Here is a 19,289-nt window from a genome sequence, read left to right on the forward strand (position 1 = left end):
AGCAAACGAGACCAAGTGTGCAAGTGTGATAAAAATACTATCGCTTTTGTCCTGGCTTATTGGTTCTGTCTTTATTAGTGCTTTTCCCCAAATTCAACACACTCTCATTCAGCACTGTTTTTGTGCAGCAACAGGCAAAGTGAGAATAACTAAGTAAATTTTAATTGTTTAGAGGGGGAGCTCTGAAGACAAATATAATAGGTGTGGAAGGGTAGTTTTTTAAAGCAAAGTGATCTAATTGTGGCATAAACATTATGACCTGATTGAGAATAATGAGCAATTATAGTTCAAGTATTAGAGTAGCGTAGAGAATATATAGTAGAGTGTATGTGTCTGACAAAGTGCATGCCAGAGTGCAGAGATGGAGGGACAAGACAAATTGAACAAGTATTTCTAATTGGCTTTATTATTCATGTGCTAACTTATACATGTGATGGAGGCTGCAGGTGCCATAATTATTAAAGTGCATCTACTGCACATGAAAGCTTATGAGGGTTTAGTTTGTGTGTGCATATAAGTGTGAAGTGAGAGTGTGTATAATAAAGAATGTGAGATAGCGTTGGCTAATGCCAAAGAAAGGGTAATAAATACTGGCCATGGCGTGATCGTTGGGTTATGGAACAGAATGGTAATGTTGTGTGAAAGTGATTAAGACATGCAAGCAATGGAAGAGCCATGCATTAAGTACATGGACTGCAATCTACTCAGCTCGTTAACAGAAAACTCTCTGCAACACAACTGTCATCAGGCATAATTTCCATTAAGAATTCATATCTGGAGAGTTCAAAATTAAGCAGTCAATAAACATATGATTCTGAATATGTATGAATAGAAAAATGGATAATACACCCTCACTTAGAAAAGTTAAAGGTCCTATGACATGCTGCTTTTTGGATGCTTTTATATAGGCCTTAGTGGTCCCCTAATACTGTAACTGAAGTCTCTTTCCCGAAATTCAGCCTTGGTGCAGAATTACAGCCACTAGAGCCAGTCCCACAATGAGCTTTCCTTAGTATGTGCCATTTCTGTGTCTGTAGCTTTAAATGCTATTGAGGAGGACAGAGGGGGGGGGGCAAGGTGGAGGGTGGGGGTGTGGCCTTGACCAACTGCCACTTTGCTTGTTTGCAAGCCATGATGTCTCGCTCTTTCTCATGGGCGGGCCAAATTCTCTGGGCGGGAAAAGCAGAGAAAGGGGAGGTAACCTTGCTCCTTATGACCTCATAAGGAGCAGATTCCAGATTGGCCCATCTGAGCTTTCATTTTCTCAAAAGGCAGAGCAGGATACCCAGGGCTCGGTTTACATCTATCGCCATTTCTAGCCACTGGGGGACCATAGGCAGGCTGGGGGAACTCATATTAATGTTAAAAAAACCTCATAAAGTGTAATTTTCATGCCATGGAACCTTTAAGTCTGATATGCAAATGAAAGAAAGATGATGGTGTGGTCAACACACCTTCTCTCAAATCACTGGTGCGTAATCTGCTACCTTCTCTCCTTTGGACCTAGTGTGTCCTCTAATTATTTAAAGGGTGGCTTTATATGAAAGTGTAATCAGGGTTCCCACACCTTCTTAAACATAAAGTTCAAGGATTTTTTGAGGACTTTCCAGGCCCAATTCCTTCAAATTTAAGGACCCAACAGGGCATAGTTTGAGATACAGATCAAGGTTAATTACTTTTACTGAGAATATGAACAAACAAACACTTTCAATGATCCATGTCTATTTTCAAAAACTTTCAAGGCCTTGATATTGTCCCTCAAATTCACAAACTTGCAAGGATTTAAAGGAACCGTAGGAACCATGTGATGCAACATTTGAGTGTTTGTTTGTACATAACACCTAACTGATCAAAGTTTAAAATCTGGTGTCAGTGTCCTCTGTTTTTACGAGAAAACACAGGCCCAGTGTAGTACAAAAAGAGGCTTACCTGTCATCTGGTCTGATGGTGTGACAGTAGAAGTCGGAGCGATTAATGAAGAAACCTGTTCGCTTAACCACGTTCTCTGCTATCATACTTAGACGGTCCAGAACGTTGCACAACTTACTAAGAAAAAGAAAATTGGGAAGATCACATTATTGTTTTGTGTTTCTGTAGCTGAGTTATATTGATGATGTGCAATACCTTTGGCTTTTTTAATATGTTTGTTTATTGTATTTTTTTCAAGGCATTAACACAAGCCAAGCAAGGCCAAGTTCTGGGGATATTCATCCTCACAGGGCTTTCACAGAAAAAGAACAGTTCATTTTCCACACCAGCTCGCACAAACTATTCGCTCTTGCATGTTATGTCTGAACTCACCACGAGTCATCGTTTTAGACTGGATGGACCTATAAATATATAAATCTAAAAGATGGTATGTGCTGCTGTACTATAAAGTTTGCATCATGGTTTACTCAAGCAAAACTTATTTCCAAGTTTGAAAATGTGATGCTAACATTACAATTAAGCAAATTTAAGCTCACTAAATTGGCACATTTATTGTCAACACCTCTTTGTGTAGCGGGCCATGTCCCAGGCGATGTAGTCGATGCAGTTGTCTGGAGGGAGGAACTGATTTAGGTTGATCACAGCTGGGTAAAGCTCTTCACTCAGAATCTTCTCATGTTTCCTCTTTTCCCGTTTCTGTAGCACAACAGAGAGAAATACGTATATCACATGTATGACTGATTCTATCACCAAAGAGCTAATCGGTTCCATGAGGACATATAGGAAATATAGTCCGACATATGACAGCTGTTTGATGCATTCAGGTCTTCTCCACAGTCACCTTGGAGAAAAATAGAGCTGCAAGAAACAATTTACAGAATCCATGCAGAGTTGGTCACTGCAGATAGATGGGGAATATATGATAAGAAGCGCAGCTGTGCAGGATATTTGTGCAAATTTAATGTTATGCTGCAAAGAGAGGAATTAAGTTAAAAAATTAACATTTAATATTTTTTCGTTAATAAAAATACATGCACACACATTACCTGTCTGCCTCTGTGACCTGTTGTAAAACCGTCCTTTAACTTATTTCTCCATGAATTGTGTTTTTTTTACTGATCACCCAGGGTGATAATGGGCTTGGAAGCACTATTTAGCAGCTCATATCTCCATCCACACATTCAGCAGCGGCAAAGCAACACTGCAACCAGTCAAATTACTGATGCATTTCCTCACCCCTTCAGCAGAGCATGTCATACAGTCTGGCACATACACACACGCACAAACATACACACTCTCACAAAGATGAGACACTAGAAATGCACTACACGTGCAGATATACCTACAAAAACACACGTGTTGTTCACCGTAAGAATCATGGTTATAGATGTGCAAAGCTCTCAGACCATGAATGATAACATGAAGCCAGACAGTCACTCATGCACATGTACATACAGAAGGGGGCTGGTCATGCACACTGTAATGGAAACTGTAATGTGCACCGTAATTATTTTTAATGTATAGTTTTGCTTTTGCATAGAAAAAAGGTGTGTTTAATGGCTCGGTTTTATCTTGTCTCATCTTTATTCCTCTTTTTTATGCCTGTGCTGGTTTTATGTTGGGTTGTTGCTGCCATTTTGGATAGGATTATCTCAAAAAAAGAGAGTTTGATCCATTTTCATGAAATCAAAATTAATAGATTTAATATTTCAAAATATATACATCTACATGGGAAGAGTAAAAATTATCTCCGGCAGTCAATACAAATGGACTCTAATTAAATTGGCTGGTTGGATTCACATGCTTGGACGTGTGCTCTCTACCTCTCTTAACATACAAACATGCACCGACACTTGACAAAATAACACACCCATTCCCAGTCACCACTGTGGAAAGATGGACTGTCATGATATCATGGTTAATTGCCCATTCCTCCCTCTTTCTGTCTCTCTGGGATAAAAGAGAGGCTGTAGCGTATAAGCAGGGCGTCCTCTCACTTAGTCAGCACAGTCGGCACATATCACATGGCAGGGGCTTGTGCGGATCTGTGAGGTCTGTGATTGGTCCGCCGCTTCACAGCTCCCCTTGTGAGTGACAACGTGAGCTTGAAACCCAAGAGTGTATGGCTGTGTGACCAAGTGCGTCCATGCTTGTGTATGGGAAAAGGCAATGCAAAAATTACTTCTAGAGCACTGCACACAGGGTTGAAGATGAAAGAAAACAAAGCGGTAACACTTTATTTGAAGGAGTGTGCATAAGACTGACATGACACCGTCATTATTATGACATGACACCTATCATGAACATGATAGAGTCATTGTGAGTGTTCATGGCTGTCATTAAGTGTCCCTTGGTAAACACTTTTAATGCAAAGTTAGCATTGTCCTAGAATTTGAACCTGCTGCTTTAAAGTGGTCAAGTCCTGTCACAGCGCGGAGCAGGCACACTTTGCTGGTCTTCCCCCCTCTTGTGATTTGATGTTGTATCGTCACGTGACTCAGCGGCGCCAGGCAAACAAGCAAGCAAGCAGCCAGGCCCGGCAAAATGAAACAACGGCATGCTGTATAATTTGTAAAGAGGCTATAAGATACAGTGGTAACACAACAAATTTATACAAGCATATGGAAATTCTGTCCTTGGTTTTAACTTATAATCCAAATGTAAAATCACAAAAACACTTAGGCTAAAGGTCATGAAAATTCATCCTCCTTAAATATTAAAAAGTATCGGTATCGTATCGGTATCAGCGATATTGTCCCTGTATTTACTTGGTATCGGATCGATACCAAATATTGCAGTATCGCACACCACTAGTTCACAGACACCAAAAGCTCCGTTAACGCCAACGGCTAGTGCTATATGAAGATGAGCGAATTTTGGTGGTGAAGACATGACCCGCCCTACTCTGCCTCTGATTGGCCAACCCTGGTATCCATACTCTAACCAATCTCACTTCTAATGCCTAAAACTAACCAATCAAACCAACGAAAGGCAACGAGTAGGGAGGGAATTGTCGCGTCGCAGATATTGATTAGCATTTACAGTAGCCAATAGCACTGAATGTGCGTTAAACTGGGTTTCACCAGGCAGCTTCGAGCGATTCAATCGTATTCAATTCATTCCGCCATGCTAGCGCTTTAGCTGAGTCAATATCGCCAGACCGGGACTAAAAACAGCCTCCGAGACTTACGGAGGAGGCCAGTTTACTACAGGGAATGCACTAACGTTACTGAGATGGTTTTCTTTCCGGGTTTAGCTAGCTCTTTGCAGCCCAGGGCTGAGTCCGCTAACGTTAGCTAGCTAATTGGACCGCTGTAACGTTACAGCTAACAAACTTCATGACAGGTCCAAATTGTTTCACTTCACTTAATAATATAACATAATTTACAAAATGACTCCTTTATGTTCATGATAGGTGTCATGTCAGTCTTATGCACACACCTTTAAATAAAGTGTTACGAAAAATCTTCATCATTACCATTTCTTGGGGTTTCATTACTTTTCATAACATAATAGTTTTTCATAATTCAAGAGCAGTAAATGATTAATGCCGCTTATACAGCAACATAATGTGAAGGGACAGGGTGCAGGAAACATGTCTTTGCAGATGTGTGTGTGTGTGTTAATGTGTTCCCTTTCATCATTGCTGTGTGTGTTTGCAGAGCAGATTTAGATCAATAGATAGAAGTTACCATTTCAACTGCTAGTATCACCAACTGACAGGAAAATGTCTCATGATAATGAAAATCTCCATAGCAACAACTAACCCCCAATATCATCCAGTGCTTGGCGAATTTTACATTTACAGCCCCCAATAGAGAACAACCTGTGGAGTGATTCCACAGACTGGGCATATTTCATCCAAAAACACCACAAAGATATCTTATATAATCCTCACACTAGCCAGTCTTCTTAAAGAAAATTCAGTATTTTACCACCTGGATCTTAGTCTAATATAACTTAGCTTGCCTTCTCTCCAAATACAATGGTGAGTACAATGTTAATTTTTTGAGAAACTGATTTCTCCTTTAATACAACATACATTTTCCCAGAAAACAGTTCCTCAATAAAAATATTCTTTCTTTCCAATATTTTCTTGTCATCATTTCTTTTAGTGATCTGTTATCAAAACAAAATAAACTAAATAGAATATAGATGGGGTTTAATTAGGCAAGGAGTGAGGAAATACATAATTTTACATCAGCCTAACCCAATTTAAGGGCTTTTCAAGCATATAATCCTAAACCAGATATTAGTGACCTGTTGAGTGCGACAGCATCCATGACTGCACCAGTGTAGCTCTGTGTATGTAATTCCAAATTTTTATGGCAGAAATTGTACTGAGAGTATTATTTACTAGTAGTGTACTGCATACCCTCTGCTGAAATATTGTGTTGCACTCTGGGTAAAAATGTTACATGTACAAGCTCAAAGCATTACAATTGTTTCACAGCTAGTCAAATAATTCAAAAAACAAAAAGACTGTGCCTAATGCACTGCAAATCTTCTCTTAATAAGACTACATCTGTCAGTTGTTTTGTTAGTGGGATGTCAGTGTATTTCTTTTCTGTTATTCCGTTTCTACTTTATAATACTGAATCACTGCATTTTGTTGTTACATCTGTTCAGGATAAGTAGAGTCATACTGCATCATTTTCCACAGTCAAAATGCTGTTGGAATTTTAAAGTAAAAAAACAAAAAAACCCAATACTAAACAGGATACTAAAATAATAATAATGACTGTGTCCAGGACACTTGACCTGCTTTATGTCATCATCTAATGATGCGTGTGTGTGTGTGTGTGTGTGTGTGTGTGTGTTACCTTGACCAGGTTGAGGATGATGATAGGAGAGCCAAACCGCTGCAGCATCTGGTCAAAATGGAGGGCAGCTACGTGGGCGTATGGGTCAGCTTGGTCCACTGAAAGAGAAGTCAAACTGAGTGTTTAATATTTAAGGGCATTCAGGGTTATCACGTTATCAGATGGTTAAGAATAATAGTGTTTTAGGCTACTGTATCGTATCTGGATGTCTCTGCTGAAAGCGTAGACACAAAGTGTTTCATTTTAAAATGTTAATTTAAGAAACAGAGCAAAATTTGGAATTCTGAAAGGCAGTTTGTTAAGACTCAAGCTTCTTCAGTAAGACAAGAAAATACGTAGATGAGGTAACTTGTTTTAATAGGGCCAGTCTGTTTCATTGAGCCAATAAACATACACATATAAAAGTATAATACTGAGCTGTAAAGTCTCAAGCACTCTCACTTCAATTTTCATTCTTTTATTCATTTTAAAATCATGTTTAATGCCTCCATTTGGCACTCAGCAGAACCCCACACCTGCAGCCAGCAGTCAAATTGAACCAGTGAAGGAGTCAGAAGAAAGATTAGAGGAAATAGGTCAGATCGTGCTCACTGGTATCTAAAACAATACAAACAGGAGCTCAGGCACACAGTTTTCAAGTTCACTCCACAATTCATTACTTTGTGCACTGCACTTGGACTCAGGCCTCAGGGGTAGATGAGAGTTTACATCCCCATACAGTACACCCTATAACATTCTTATTGTACCATGGGAAGGGATTGTAGATAATGACGATGATGGTGAAGAAGAGTAACACAATTAAGGTCATATCCTTCACAACCAAGACATTTGCCCACTTCAGGGCAGTCATAAAGACAGTATGTATATATACTTACGTAACAATGAGTCTTGACAGTTATGGCTGGGATGAGAGAATAGGCAATGCATGATGTGATAAGGACTCAGCATGGACAGACCCATTGCTGACCTAGATTCGTCTAACAGGTGTCAGTCTATGCTGCCAGCATCACAATCACCAGGCTGCACCTGGTTTTTAATTGTTAAGACTTGATATCAGTTTCACAACACTCAATGCGGTGGTAGACTAACAAAGCACAGGCTTTTGCTTCAAGTTCCACAAGCTTGGTCTGAACTTGAAAAACTTTTAATTTTAGTGCACCTGACTTCTGGAACAAAATACAGCCCCTCCCTAAAATCAACTCACTTGTACCTTTTGGAGATTTTAGAAATCTGATTGTCAACCTCCAAACTTCTACTTGTAATTGATTTACATAATTGTATTTTCTTTTAAATCATCCTAAATACGTTATCAAATTATTTTTCCAATTCAGAAAGTTTTAGTAGCTTTCTATTGTTCTTATGATGGCGTAGCTTTTTTTCTGTTTTTATTTTCTTATTCTTGTTTTTGCCTTTCTTTGTCTTTGTAATCGAGTCCCCTCAATGATGTCTCGAGTATAAATTAAGGTTGAATGAGTGAATGAATGGTAATTTTGGGAGATACGCCTATTCCTTTTTTTTGCCGAGGATTACATGAGAAGTTCGATACCACTCTCATGCAAAAATATAATTTAAAAGAGGAAAGTAAACCAAGTATACCAAGGGCAAACTGTGTCAAACTACATGTACATACACAGTGAAATATAATCTGATAGTGCAAGAATTGGGCAACATTTGAGAAATGTCAAATAAAGTCTTTCAGGTTCAAAGCAGGAGCAGGATGAGTTTATACACAGAGGGATCTCAGGGACACGCTCAGTGTGTTTCTCACACAAGTAAATGCCATCTGAGGATGAATTAAAGGGCAAACTGGGGGGGGGGTTATGATTTAATACAGGCATTGTACACATGCAAGCACCAATATCTTCCTACGCACTCAAACACACACACACACACACACACACACACACACACACACAACACACACAACACACCCACCCTCTCGCCCTGGTTTTGTGTTTTTATCCTGCTCATAATGAGACAACTGAATGGATACAAAGATGAGAACCAGGTGGGGGGGGGTCCTGCCGTCACCTGTTTCGTTCTCATTTTTTTTTTCTTATCTTTGTCCCAGTGGTTGGGAAGAATTGCCCTGGTATAAAGCCACTCTTCCCTTTTTTAATGCAGTTTTTCCAATAACATTCTTCCTCTGTCCCTACAAGGTTATTTCTGGTCCTGGGCAGCCGTTAGATTGAATACATTGAGCATTATAAATAGTTAAATACCTACTGTGCTACTGTATGGCTGACCCCTGAAACAGGATATACCTGTATCTTTCATTTGTTATCTGTCTTTATGTATCAGGATAAAGTGGATATGACAAAGATCTTCCATCAAAGCCTGGGCAGCTTTGACAACTCTCTACCTTTTCCATTAAAAAGCAGATGTTGGACACCTTAACGGGATAGTGTAGATATTTTGAAGTAGATGGCATGCCCCCAGTTTGGAGAAGCAGGCAGGAGTACCAGTACGGAAGCTAAGCAATGTACTGCTGTGGACAGGGGTCAGCAAGAAAATGTATTTTAGCCACTTGCTTCTACAAACTGGGGGCGTGCTGACCGCCATCTACTGGACTACAGATAAGTACTTTAAACAACCCCACTTCAAAAAATCGAAACTATCCCTTTAAGCAGCAAAAAGCCCATCAATAATCCAAGCCATGATACCATTTTCCCTAACACACTAGTCTGATAATGGAAAAACAAAGAAGCTGATGTACAAAGTAAGCAATAAATCTGGTGTTTAGCAGAAGTCTTACATCGTATTGGGGGTTTTGGCATCATAGTGGAAATGTCCTGGGACCAGTAGAGCGGGACTGAACCTCGCACCTGGACATATGAGGAGTAACTTCCTGCTGCGAAAGACATAACTGAGGCGTCATGGACGATCTGCTCTGTCTCAACCTCATTAGCCACATCCCCCTGGAAACAATAGAAAAACACAAAGGTTGGGAAAACAATCTCATCAAAAGGTCCATTTAGTAGCTGTTCAGAAATGTTTCATCATATTATATAATCTTCATCAGCAAGTGGAGCTCTCCAAATGTTCACAGAATTGTCAGTTCAAGGAAATTCTCGTTCATGTTGAATTGGCAATCTGAATCTTGATCATCTGCGGATGAGGATCATGTGATATGATTGAAAGCTTCAGAACAGCTACTAAACTGCTGCTTTCAACGACAATAATGAACTTTGACTTGGAAACATGGAAGAGAAGCCCATGAAGTGCTCAGAAGAAAATGGAAATAGAAATAGCAGTTAAGAAGCTGTTCTGCAGCTTTTGATCATCTCACGTGAACAGACATGATCAAGGTCAACACGGACAAGAATTTCTTAAAATCTACTAATCCATGACAACCAGGCAAACTACATCTGCTCCAAAACAGTAGAATAACAACTAAATCCACACTTTAAGCCCACAGACCTTTTTAACGGCAGACATTTTGCCATCACACAGCAGGACAACCACAGGTTAATTAATAATATGAATAAGGGCTGCACTCACTAGTTTCAGGGCCATGCCACGGTGCATGCTGGCCCACGGACATGACTTATTGATACACCTACACATGGAACAGAGCCATCGTTCACATTAGTTACACCTGTCTTTCCTGCTATGACAAGTCAAATTGTCTGTTGTGATAAAGGCCAATCAGACAGTATTCTATAATGAAACATAGTTGCAATTTTGTATAAAAACTACTTTACTTGGCATTGACCACAATAGCAGGAAACTGTGAAAATTGTGTCCAAGCTCATCTCAGGATGGCAAGATATCTATGTTTGCTCCTAAAGTTCCTCCCACCTCCACCACCCACCCACGCAAACAACTCATGCATACTCAAGGAAGAGGCAGCGGGCCAAATTAACCCCCTGTGATCACCCTGAGTCATCTCTATCATCCAGGTGGCCCTCAGCCCTGCCTCTGCTATCTATTCTTCCCTGTTGCCTCGGCAACCACTGTACCTCGCAGTTGGCTCCTCTTTTGAGGAAGCGGGTCCCGGCAAATTTGCTGGAGCGCCTGGCAAAAAGGGTGATGTGGACCGGTCGGCCGTAGATCAGCAGCTCTGTAGTTGGTGGGTTAAGGAAGAATAAAAGGAAAGGAAAGGAATAATAATAATAAAAAAGAATAATGCACCACTGACCACATTACACAATCATCTGTTTTAAAACACACACTATTATTACACTAAATATTAGTATTTTCTATTTTGGTAGACTAACCACTTTTGAAAACTTAAGAAAAAGCTAGTCACTGTACTTTAGCATTTATTTAGCATTTTGCCTAACATCAGTTGTGTTTTATGTCATGACCTATCAATTTAACAGCATCAGTTCAAAACAAGTCCAAGTCACATATAAATGTTATTCTTATCTAATGAATGCATCCTACAAAAGTTATTAATCTGTTTCTACACGATTGCTTAGGGATATTTAATGAGGCCCAATGTCTTCCTTTCCCCCTTATCACCTTTTTTTCCTGCCTGCTTCAGTGTCTCATCTTCTCCACATTTCTGCATTTACTCTATCCTCTGAGTCTCCTCTTATTGCACCTATCAGTCCTTTCATCCTCTCAGAAAAACAGCCATAAAGGCAAAACTGTTTCCAGGAATTGTCTAAACTCAAGGCACCCACACAATGTCACTGTGGCAGCATGCTGCTTGATAAGAGTGGCAAAAGTGGTGATAGCAGTACTGACTGTAAAGTGCACCTTACTGTAGCTTACTGCAACACAAAAACTGGCATAAAAATATAAATTATTAAAAAAAAAAAAGACTGATAAAAAAGAGTAACTTGTTTTGACTGAAAGGCAAAAAACATATTTTACACTGCATAATATGATTAATGCAAAGGAGACTTGATGGTAAATGATTGAAATCTGGACCTAAGGCAGACTTTTACCATAATAAATCACACTGTTTACTCAGTTCTAGTCAAGCACAAAGCCCCTGTGCAGCAGTAAGCCATGCATCAACGCTACAAAAGCTTCTCACAAAATCCAGAGGAAATTATTCATATGGAGCCTAATACTAATCTCTGGTATGCAGCTTGTTTCTACTCAAAACCTCAAAGCAAAAGCTACAGTAGCACTAACATGAAAGGCAAAACACGGGATTTTCAATCCAAAAAGAAAAAAAACGTGGCCTCTCTGATTAAATATGCACAATGTTGCTGCCTTTTCCCTGCAGATAGCAGATGGAGCGATCATGCATGTGCCGGTGTTTACATACATGATGTAACCATTGCTTAATTGCCATAATACTTGTTTTGATAAAGCCCTATGAAAAAATACAAATTGCTTCTGCAGTTTTGTAGTGAATCACACACTCTCACCCGCTCGTTTATAGTGTAATCCACCTGCTGTGATGGAGGCCGAGCGCAGTTCAACAAGTGATGCTGGGGCTGAGAGATGAGGGGGAGTACCAACAAAGAACAACATTGCGAGAGATAAAGTTGTCTTCTGCTGTACTCGTGTGTGACTAATCAAATCAATCAATGCTGACAGATGTTATGTCCCAACAAAATCCCATGAAGGTACTATATAGTTTGTATGGCATTTTTTTTTTAAACATCAACAACAACATTTTAAAACATAAAACACAAACACATAAATCAAAGCAAAAGCCAAACAATTCTGCAATGCACAAACAAAACTGACTTGACAATGCTCAAAGGATACTGGACTGGCCACAAAAGCCATGGATTATATACATGAGCCAGTCATGATGCACTATGTCCTTGACTCGTTCCAGCAGCTTCCCGTTCCACACGTACTTGTAGTACGGCTCGCTCTGGAGGCCGTAAACCACTGTGGCAGAAGAGTAGGAACACATAAAACCTCAGGATCATTTTACGGAAATGGGGTAAGACCAAATCATCAGTTAGAATGCCACAAATAGAAAAAAGCTGAGGTGACGCAGGCTTTGAAACACGAGCATATTTAGAAACTTGTTAAGAAAATTTGTATTAAGTTGCTGCAACTGGGACTTAGCTTATGTTAATGTATTACAATACACGTCACATATGACAGAACACATCAGCCAAGACAAGTCAAGTATTGTTTTTCAATAGATTTTCAATGGACTTCAATGACAAAAACAGATATTAACGCCTCTGTGGCAGATATATCAGTGACTTTCTACTTTTATGGGCATTCATGGCAACAGCAAAGTGTCTTTAATTGACTTTAATGTACTATGTGAAGAGGCTTACAAGGTTTTCTCCACCCAGTAGAACAAACAAAGGTAATATAATGGCTACTTCTGCTCACCTTGCGTAGGCAGACCCTCATCTTCAAAGATGTCGAAGCTGTCCTGCTTGCTCTGTTTGTTAACCTCTTCCTCAGCAGGGGAAGTTGGTGAAGACCACAGTTCATAAGGCCTCTGCAGCAAAGTCAGGTTGTACTGCAGTGAATGGCTCAGGTCATAGCTGTAGCTGCAGGGTACAACGGCAATATCTATTTGAAACAAATTTAGCCTGTACCATTCCATTATTAATAATAAAATAATAAACAATTCCGTCACACGTTGTACAATTGGAAACATTAAGTGCATTTCATGTCAGACAAGACTGTGATTTGTGCCCCAAAAGTACTAGCTTTTGTTAGTCTAAATAAGCATGCACAATAGGACACATGCTAAATGAAATCTAAAAGGTATTTCTCCTTAGTTGTTTGCACCTTTTCAAAATTTTACACCCTCAAAAATTTGACATAAAAACCTTTGCATGAACTGAAATATTCAAAACATTCAATAAATTCTTCAGGCTGTGTGGAGACTCCTTGTGACAACCAATGGCATACTTATCAAGATAGGTATAAGGAAAACGAAGGTCAAATAAAGTTGTTTTCATAGATGTTACTAGTACTGAGCTCTGGGCATCATCACACATGGTCAGCCTTGTGTTGAGTTGATCTTGTAGAAATCAAACGTTCTATTTAAAGCTTTGTCTTTATTCTTTCTCAATTCTAATGTTTAACAGTACAAAGAAATTGTGCTTTCTTTTTTATCTGGACCTGGCAAAGAGCCTAAAAACAAAGGAGCATATGCCAGATTTTGTTCAATCAATTCAATAAAGTAGTTAAAATGAAAAAAAAAATCTCATTTTCACAGTGTTAAAAGTCATCATCATCAAACTCCTGAATCTGAACAGTCATTTGCTAACTTTCCATCAAATTTAGGTGATTTAGGTTTGGGGGTGGCAGTAGCTCAGTTCGTAGGGACTTGGCTTGGGAAATGTAGGGTCGCTGGTTCAAGTCCCCATACGGACTGTGGACTGGTAGCTGAGAGGTGCCAGTTCACCTCCTGGGCTCTACCAATGTGCCCTTGAGCAAGGCCCATGGAGGGCAGGCATTACATCTTAATAAATATATATTATTTGCATATTAGTGATTTAGTGATAAATGGCTCTGTTTTTGTGAGATAATCTGTCTTACAGTACCTGAAGTAGAAGTTGCTGGATAGGTCCACGTTCTGAAAGATCCGCACATATCTAGGAGAGCAAAAACTCAGTCAGTAAAACACACATCTTAAATAAGTATAAAATAAAAGTCATATATATATATATATATATAGGGAATTTAACAATAAGTTATCAAACTTTGATAATATTAGTCTATGTGGCAACATGATTCGGTACACTTGCGATGATTGAGATAATAGATTTATTACAGATCTTAGAAGGCAGAAACGTAAACAGACACGTAAACACTCTCTGCATGTTTTACCTTTTGCTGCTGCCTTTACGTTAATCTGACGGCATTCAATTCAGACTTCTTTTTTTTTGCCATTGCAAGTGAAAGTGTTAGGGAAATGTTACTGGGTCCGACATTGTACGATTTGCGTTGTGAATTTGATGTAAAAGTGGTGCTTATGCAGACATGAGACCAACATGTTAAATATCCATCAGATTAATGTAAAGGGGCGCATGTCTAAAAGGGGCTACAGGTTTGATATCAATTTCCTTGTAGATTATGGGATGTGTTTGAGAGCAAATGCAAGCACAAACGCCACACACAAACACACAGTTGCAAACACATGAAATGAAAGCTTCATTGTATGTTGCAAATAGAAACTCTGCATTGTTCCTCAAAACATGTTTCAGACTGACTCCTAAAAGTTCTGACATTGTGTAGAATTTCAAGTCATAATCTTTTTATTTCAATGTTCATTAAAAAAATGCATTACAATTTCTTGACTATAGTGTGTCCAGTGAGTGTGTTTATAAATTACTAGTGATGGTGTATAAATGAATATATAAGAAGAGAAAGAGACAGAACCTTGCTTCATCAGGGTGTGTAACCCTGACCGAGTCATTGGGGATGTAGATCATGCTGGTGTCTTCAATTTTGTAGATGGAGTGGCCACCGATGTCAGCCATCTTTCTGCGCTTGGTGATCAACACAATGTAGTAGCCCTCGAGGAAACGTACAAACCCTGTGAAGAAAAAAACGTACAAATTTAAAATCTTCTAGAATAAACTCAAATGTTTCTTTCAAGGAACTCCCCCGCCTTGAAAGAAGGGGGGGGCCCTTACCCCTGACATAACCTGAGTTATTCATATAAGCCACTGATGTTTAGAAAAAAGCCTGATTTGCAGGCAGCCTTTCTGCTGCCTGCAAATCAGCTACAGCTTTTTTACAATACAAACAAGTAAACATCACTCTTTGTGGAGGTGGATTATGAGTGTTTGCGTGTCACACTTCACTATATTACCTATACGCTCCAATCCATTTCGTCTTACATAATTAAAATCTGACCCAAAAAGTATCATCCAGCATAGTCATCATTTGCTTTCAGCTTTTGATGCGCTATTTACTAATCAGTGACATTCAATACATAATGAATAGTTGTGGATGATGTCTGTGTGCGTTTATTTTAATGGTCGGAATATTATTAGTAATATTTGCCTCATCAGGTGTGCATGCTAGACACACACCATTATATTACTGCTAAGACTAATCGGTTTACAAATGAATTGTGTCATAGATGCAATTTTGCAACTGAATAAGAAGTCCTCTTGCATTTGGACTATTTAGAATCACAGATGCCCCAGTATTTTTGCGCTATAATGATCTTCATATTGTGTTTCCACCACATACAACGAGAATGCTACAATTGCAGGATGATGTAAATCTATGGATACACAAACAACCAATTACATGAACGAAATTGAGCTCAAAATACATGGCTCGACATTAATTCACTAAATCAAGTCATCTAAGGCAATTCCTCAGATCTCACTTTTTTTCACATATGCAGTATTACTCCCCAAAACCTGTAAACATACTGTGATGAGTAAATATGGGTTTAAGTACGTTGAATGATAGACTTTGGCTTGCATGAGACATCTATGCTTGATTGGTTTTCAGGCTCTTACGTATCATTACGAGCCAAGTAGGATATAAGATAAGCATTACAGGAAGTGTAGTGTCCAGTGTTTTTGGAGCTTGACTATGACCCATACTAGGGACTGAAAGTCAGGATATCTCAGCCTCTGCTGCATTAACTTTGACTTATTTTTTCTGTCTAAATTCTACATTCAGTACTGTTTTAAAGTGTACATTGATTGATCATTTCTCCATTCCTATTTGAATACTTATCAGCATCTTACAAGGCCAACAAGGTATTTTATGTGGTCATACTTATTGCACATATTGTATACAGAAATACTGTAATATAATAGTTAGTCACCTGTAAGACATTCTAATCCTAATTCCCACTCTTATAGTAGAGATCGCATTAGGTAAATCACTGTAAAACAATCTGAGCTATCGGTCAGTCTGTGTGTCTGTTAGGAACCAATTGCACTCCCATTTGCCAAAGACCGAGTGTCCACAAATTGTATAGGGAACAATGAAAAGAAGCATGGTAACTTTTCTGAAAAACAAATAGTGTGGCTTTTTAGCATTTCATTATATGCTTTTTTGACTTCATTGACACCTTTGCTAAATAACTCCAGACCTATTCTACCCAGATGTGTAAAGGATTCCTCCTTTGCAGGCTCCACTAGACTAAAGAGTGGCTATTGGGAATTCATCTGAAGGGTTTACAGTAAGTATGAGCTGGTGTATCCAAATGTGTAGGTAAGACGTGATTTTCACAGCGCAATGACAATCAACTAAGCTTGCGAGCTATAGCCTTGAAGGAGCTTGTGGCTTTGCTGAATGACAATTATTATGTTAGTTGATTGTGTCTCTTGCAGGCAGAGATGGGTCAGACTGACAAAACTGGCACATGAAAAAGAGTAAAAATATACTTACAATAATGATACTCATTATATGCTATATATATATGATACAGTGACTTTGGTAAATAGCGGCTTAAACAAAGATGGCAAAAGGGCACAGTGGGGAAAAAGCATCTAATTTATTCACAGATGTCAAAATCAGAAACTCTCTGTGTCAGAGTGCTTAAAAGATGATGATGAATTAGCTATTATGACCTTGCCAATACTAGTTAACAATTGCTAGCATCTCTCTTTGCTAAAAAATAAAATGCATACAGCTCCACACACAAACAGACCAGAAGAACTGGAAAGTAGAATGTAAGACTGTTGCAATTTGTATTTTTAGCTACGCTAGCAGCGATGCTCAATGGATGGCCATGTCCAGTCCGACCACCACTTTGGTCCAGACTGAAATATCTCAACAACTAGTGGATGGAAACAATTTCAATTATGTTTTTAAAAGACACACATGCTCTCCAGAGGAAGAAACCCACTGACTTTAGTGAGGCCCTGACGTTTCCCCAGGCCACCATCATATTTGATATTTGGGGTTTTGACTTAGTGAACATGGCAAACATATTACCTGCTAAATATCAGCATGTCAGCTTTGTTATTGTGAATGTGTTAGCATGTTAAAGTTAGCATTGTGGTTTTATGATTATTTGGTGTGGATTGGTCCTCCCTAACACAACAGACAGGAGTAAAAGTATAGAGGCACTTTGCACAAGCTCATCAACAGCGTAATCTTTGGAAAGAAAAACGTGCCTTAGGCAATAACATGTTTGGTTTGTTGAAGTCAATGTTTAGTTTCATTTGATTCAGGCTCATTAAAGTGGATTTGAATCGGATTCAAACATTCTTCTGATTTCACCATGTTTACATGTAGCAGAAATGAGGAAAACTCCAAAGTGTCTGCAGTAATTTTCGTACAAATGTACATTTCTGTGACAGACAAATTATCTATGATCAATAACCTGTACACAGAAACAGACAATACTGTTAAATGATCAAGGCTCAATAATGACGGGTCCTGAGTGAATCTCCAAGACAGGTTATCGGGACAAACTCAAACACTCTTCTGTTATAACGTGTGTGACACAAAATGTAGGTCAAGACTTGAGGACTGGTCTTACAGTTCCTATGTGAAACACACAGCTCAGTCACACCAATTATTTTCCACACAGCCACTGGGGTGCAAACACAGGTGGAGGATATACAGAGTGTGATCAGTTACACAAACTTCTCTAATAACAATAACACACCTTTCATTTCATATATGGAGCAGACAGACAGAACAAGTTGACCTGAAAAAATGAGAGTGACCTGAATTCCATGTCTTGGGTTGACAAAAGGCCAATTAAGATACACAATAAATGCTGTCCATAAACCTTACAATTGTACCAAGTATAATTGGGTCTGTCAGGCAATGTCCAAAGCACAGAGGAGTTGAGCAATTCTTACTTCCAAAATCAAGAACAATGTGTTACACTGTAATTCAATGGTTTGCCATTTCCCAGAAACTAGTGTTGAGGTGAAAAAGTGTTGTGTGTTGAGATTAGTAAGTAACACAATCTAGTATTTATATCAAAAAATAAAGTGCCTATAAAAAGTATTCAGCACCCCATTTCATGTGGCTTTTTTTGACACTGATCAACAAAGCCTTTAATGCCCAAGTGAAAACAGATCTCTACAAAATAATATAAATGAATTGCAATTTAAATACTGAATAGCTTTAATAGGCACTGTATATCACTATTACAGTCATAGAAACAACTCTCCTAAACAATTTTGTTACGGCTTCTTTTTACCTGATTTTCTACAAAAGGAAAGGGAAAGTAAAAAAAAAAAAAAGAAGTGTTTTGTTAGTTCTAAATACACCACTGATGGTCATTATTTGAAACCTGAAAATTAGCCATTTTAAGCTTGACTAAGTAGTAGTGGTAGCGGGGCTATATTGTAGTGAATAACAATGTCCTGCCAGGTGTTCCTTTTATTTTTTTTCATCCCGTTTTTCCATTTCAAGCACTTACAGTAATATGCAAAACCAGGTCAAAACGCACGGCTGTAGAAGCAATGCTTTAGAGGTAAAGTACATGTTGCCATCATTGTGTTCTTGCAAAGGATGTTGCTATGCCAGTGAGGAAGAGAGTGGAGGGACTGTACTCACCCACAATGCCAAAGGCGGAGACAGCCCTGGACAGGCCCGAGGAACCCTTTTGGCCAATCTTGGTCCGGTTGCCCAGGTCCAGGCGGCCCAGCAACTCCCGAACCTCTTGCTGGCTGTACACATGCTACAGACAAATACACACACATA

At 39.0% G+C, this 19,289-nt stretch overlaps 1 protein-coding gene across 2 annotated transcripts in view; it reads right to left on the bottom strand.

The window, feature by feature from the left end:
* Window positions 1–19,289, bottom strand: part of fig4a (FIG4 phosphoinositide 5-phosphatase a) — a 54,489-nt gene that overhangs the window by 31,668 nt on the left and 3,532 nt on the right. Inside the window, exons 4-13 of one of the 2 annotated variants that reach the window (XM_031322043.2) lie at window positions 19,143–19,266; window positions 15,027–15,183; window positions 14,189–14,239; window positions 13,020–13,183; window positions 12,429–12,557; window positions 10,715–10,815; window positions 9,508–9,670; window positions 6,753–6,850; window positions 2,492–2,625; window positions 1,930–2,046 (exon numbers count right to left, since the gene is read on the bottom strand). In XM_031322043.2, coding sequence (XP_031177903.1) covers window positions 1,930–2,046; window positions 2,492–2,625; window positions 6,753–6,850; window positions 9,508–9,670; window positions 10,715–10,815; window positions 12,429–12,557; window positions 13,020–13,183; window positions 14,189–14,239; window positions 15,027–15,183; window positions 19,143–19,266 — 1,238 coding nt within the window. Of the gene's footprint in view, window positions 1–1,929; window positions 2,047–2,491; window positions 2,626–6,752; window positions 6,851–9,507; window positions 9,671–10,714; window positions 10,816–12,428; window positions 12,558–13,019; window positions 13,206–14,188; window positions 14,240–15,026; window positions 15,184–19,142; window positions 19,271–19,289 lie in introns of those variants that run through there. The other variant, XM_035995361.1, reaches the window with a different exon arrangement.

The sequence above is a fragment of the Sander lucioperca genome, chromosome 19 (assembly GCF_008315115.2).
Source record: "Sander lucioperca isolate FBNREF2018 chromosome 19, SLUC_FBN_1.2, whole genome shotgun sequence".
Taxonomy (NCBI): Eukaryota; Metazoa; Chordata; class Actinopteri; order Perciformes; family Percidae; genus Sander; species Sander lucioperca.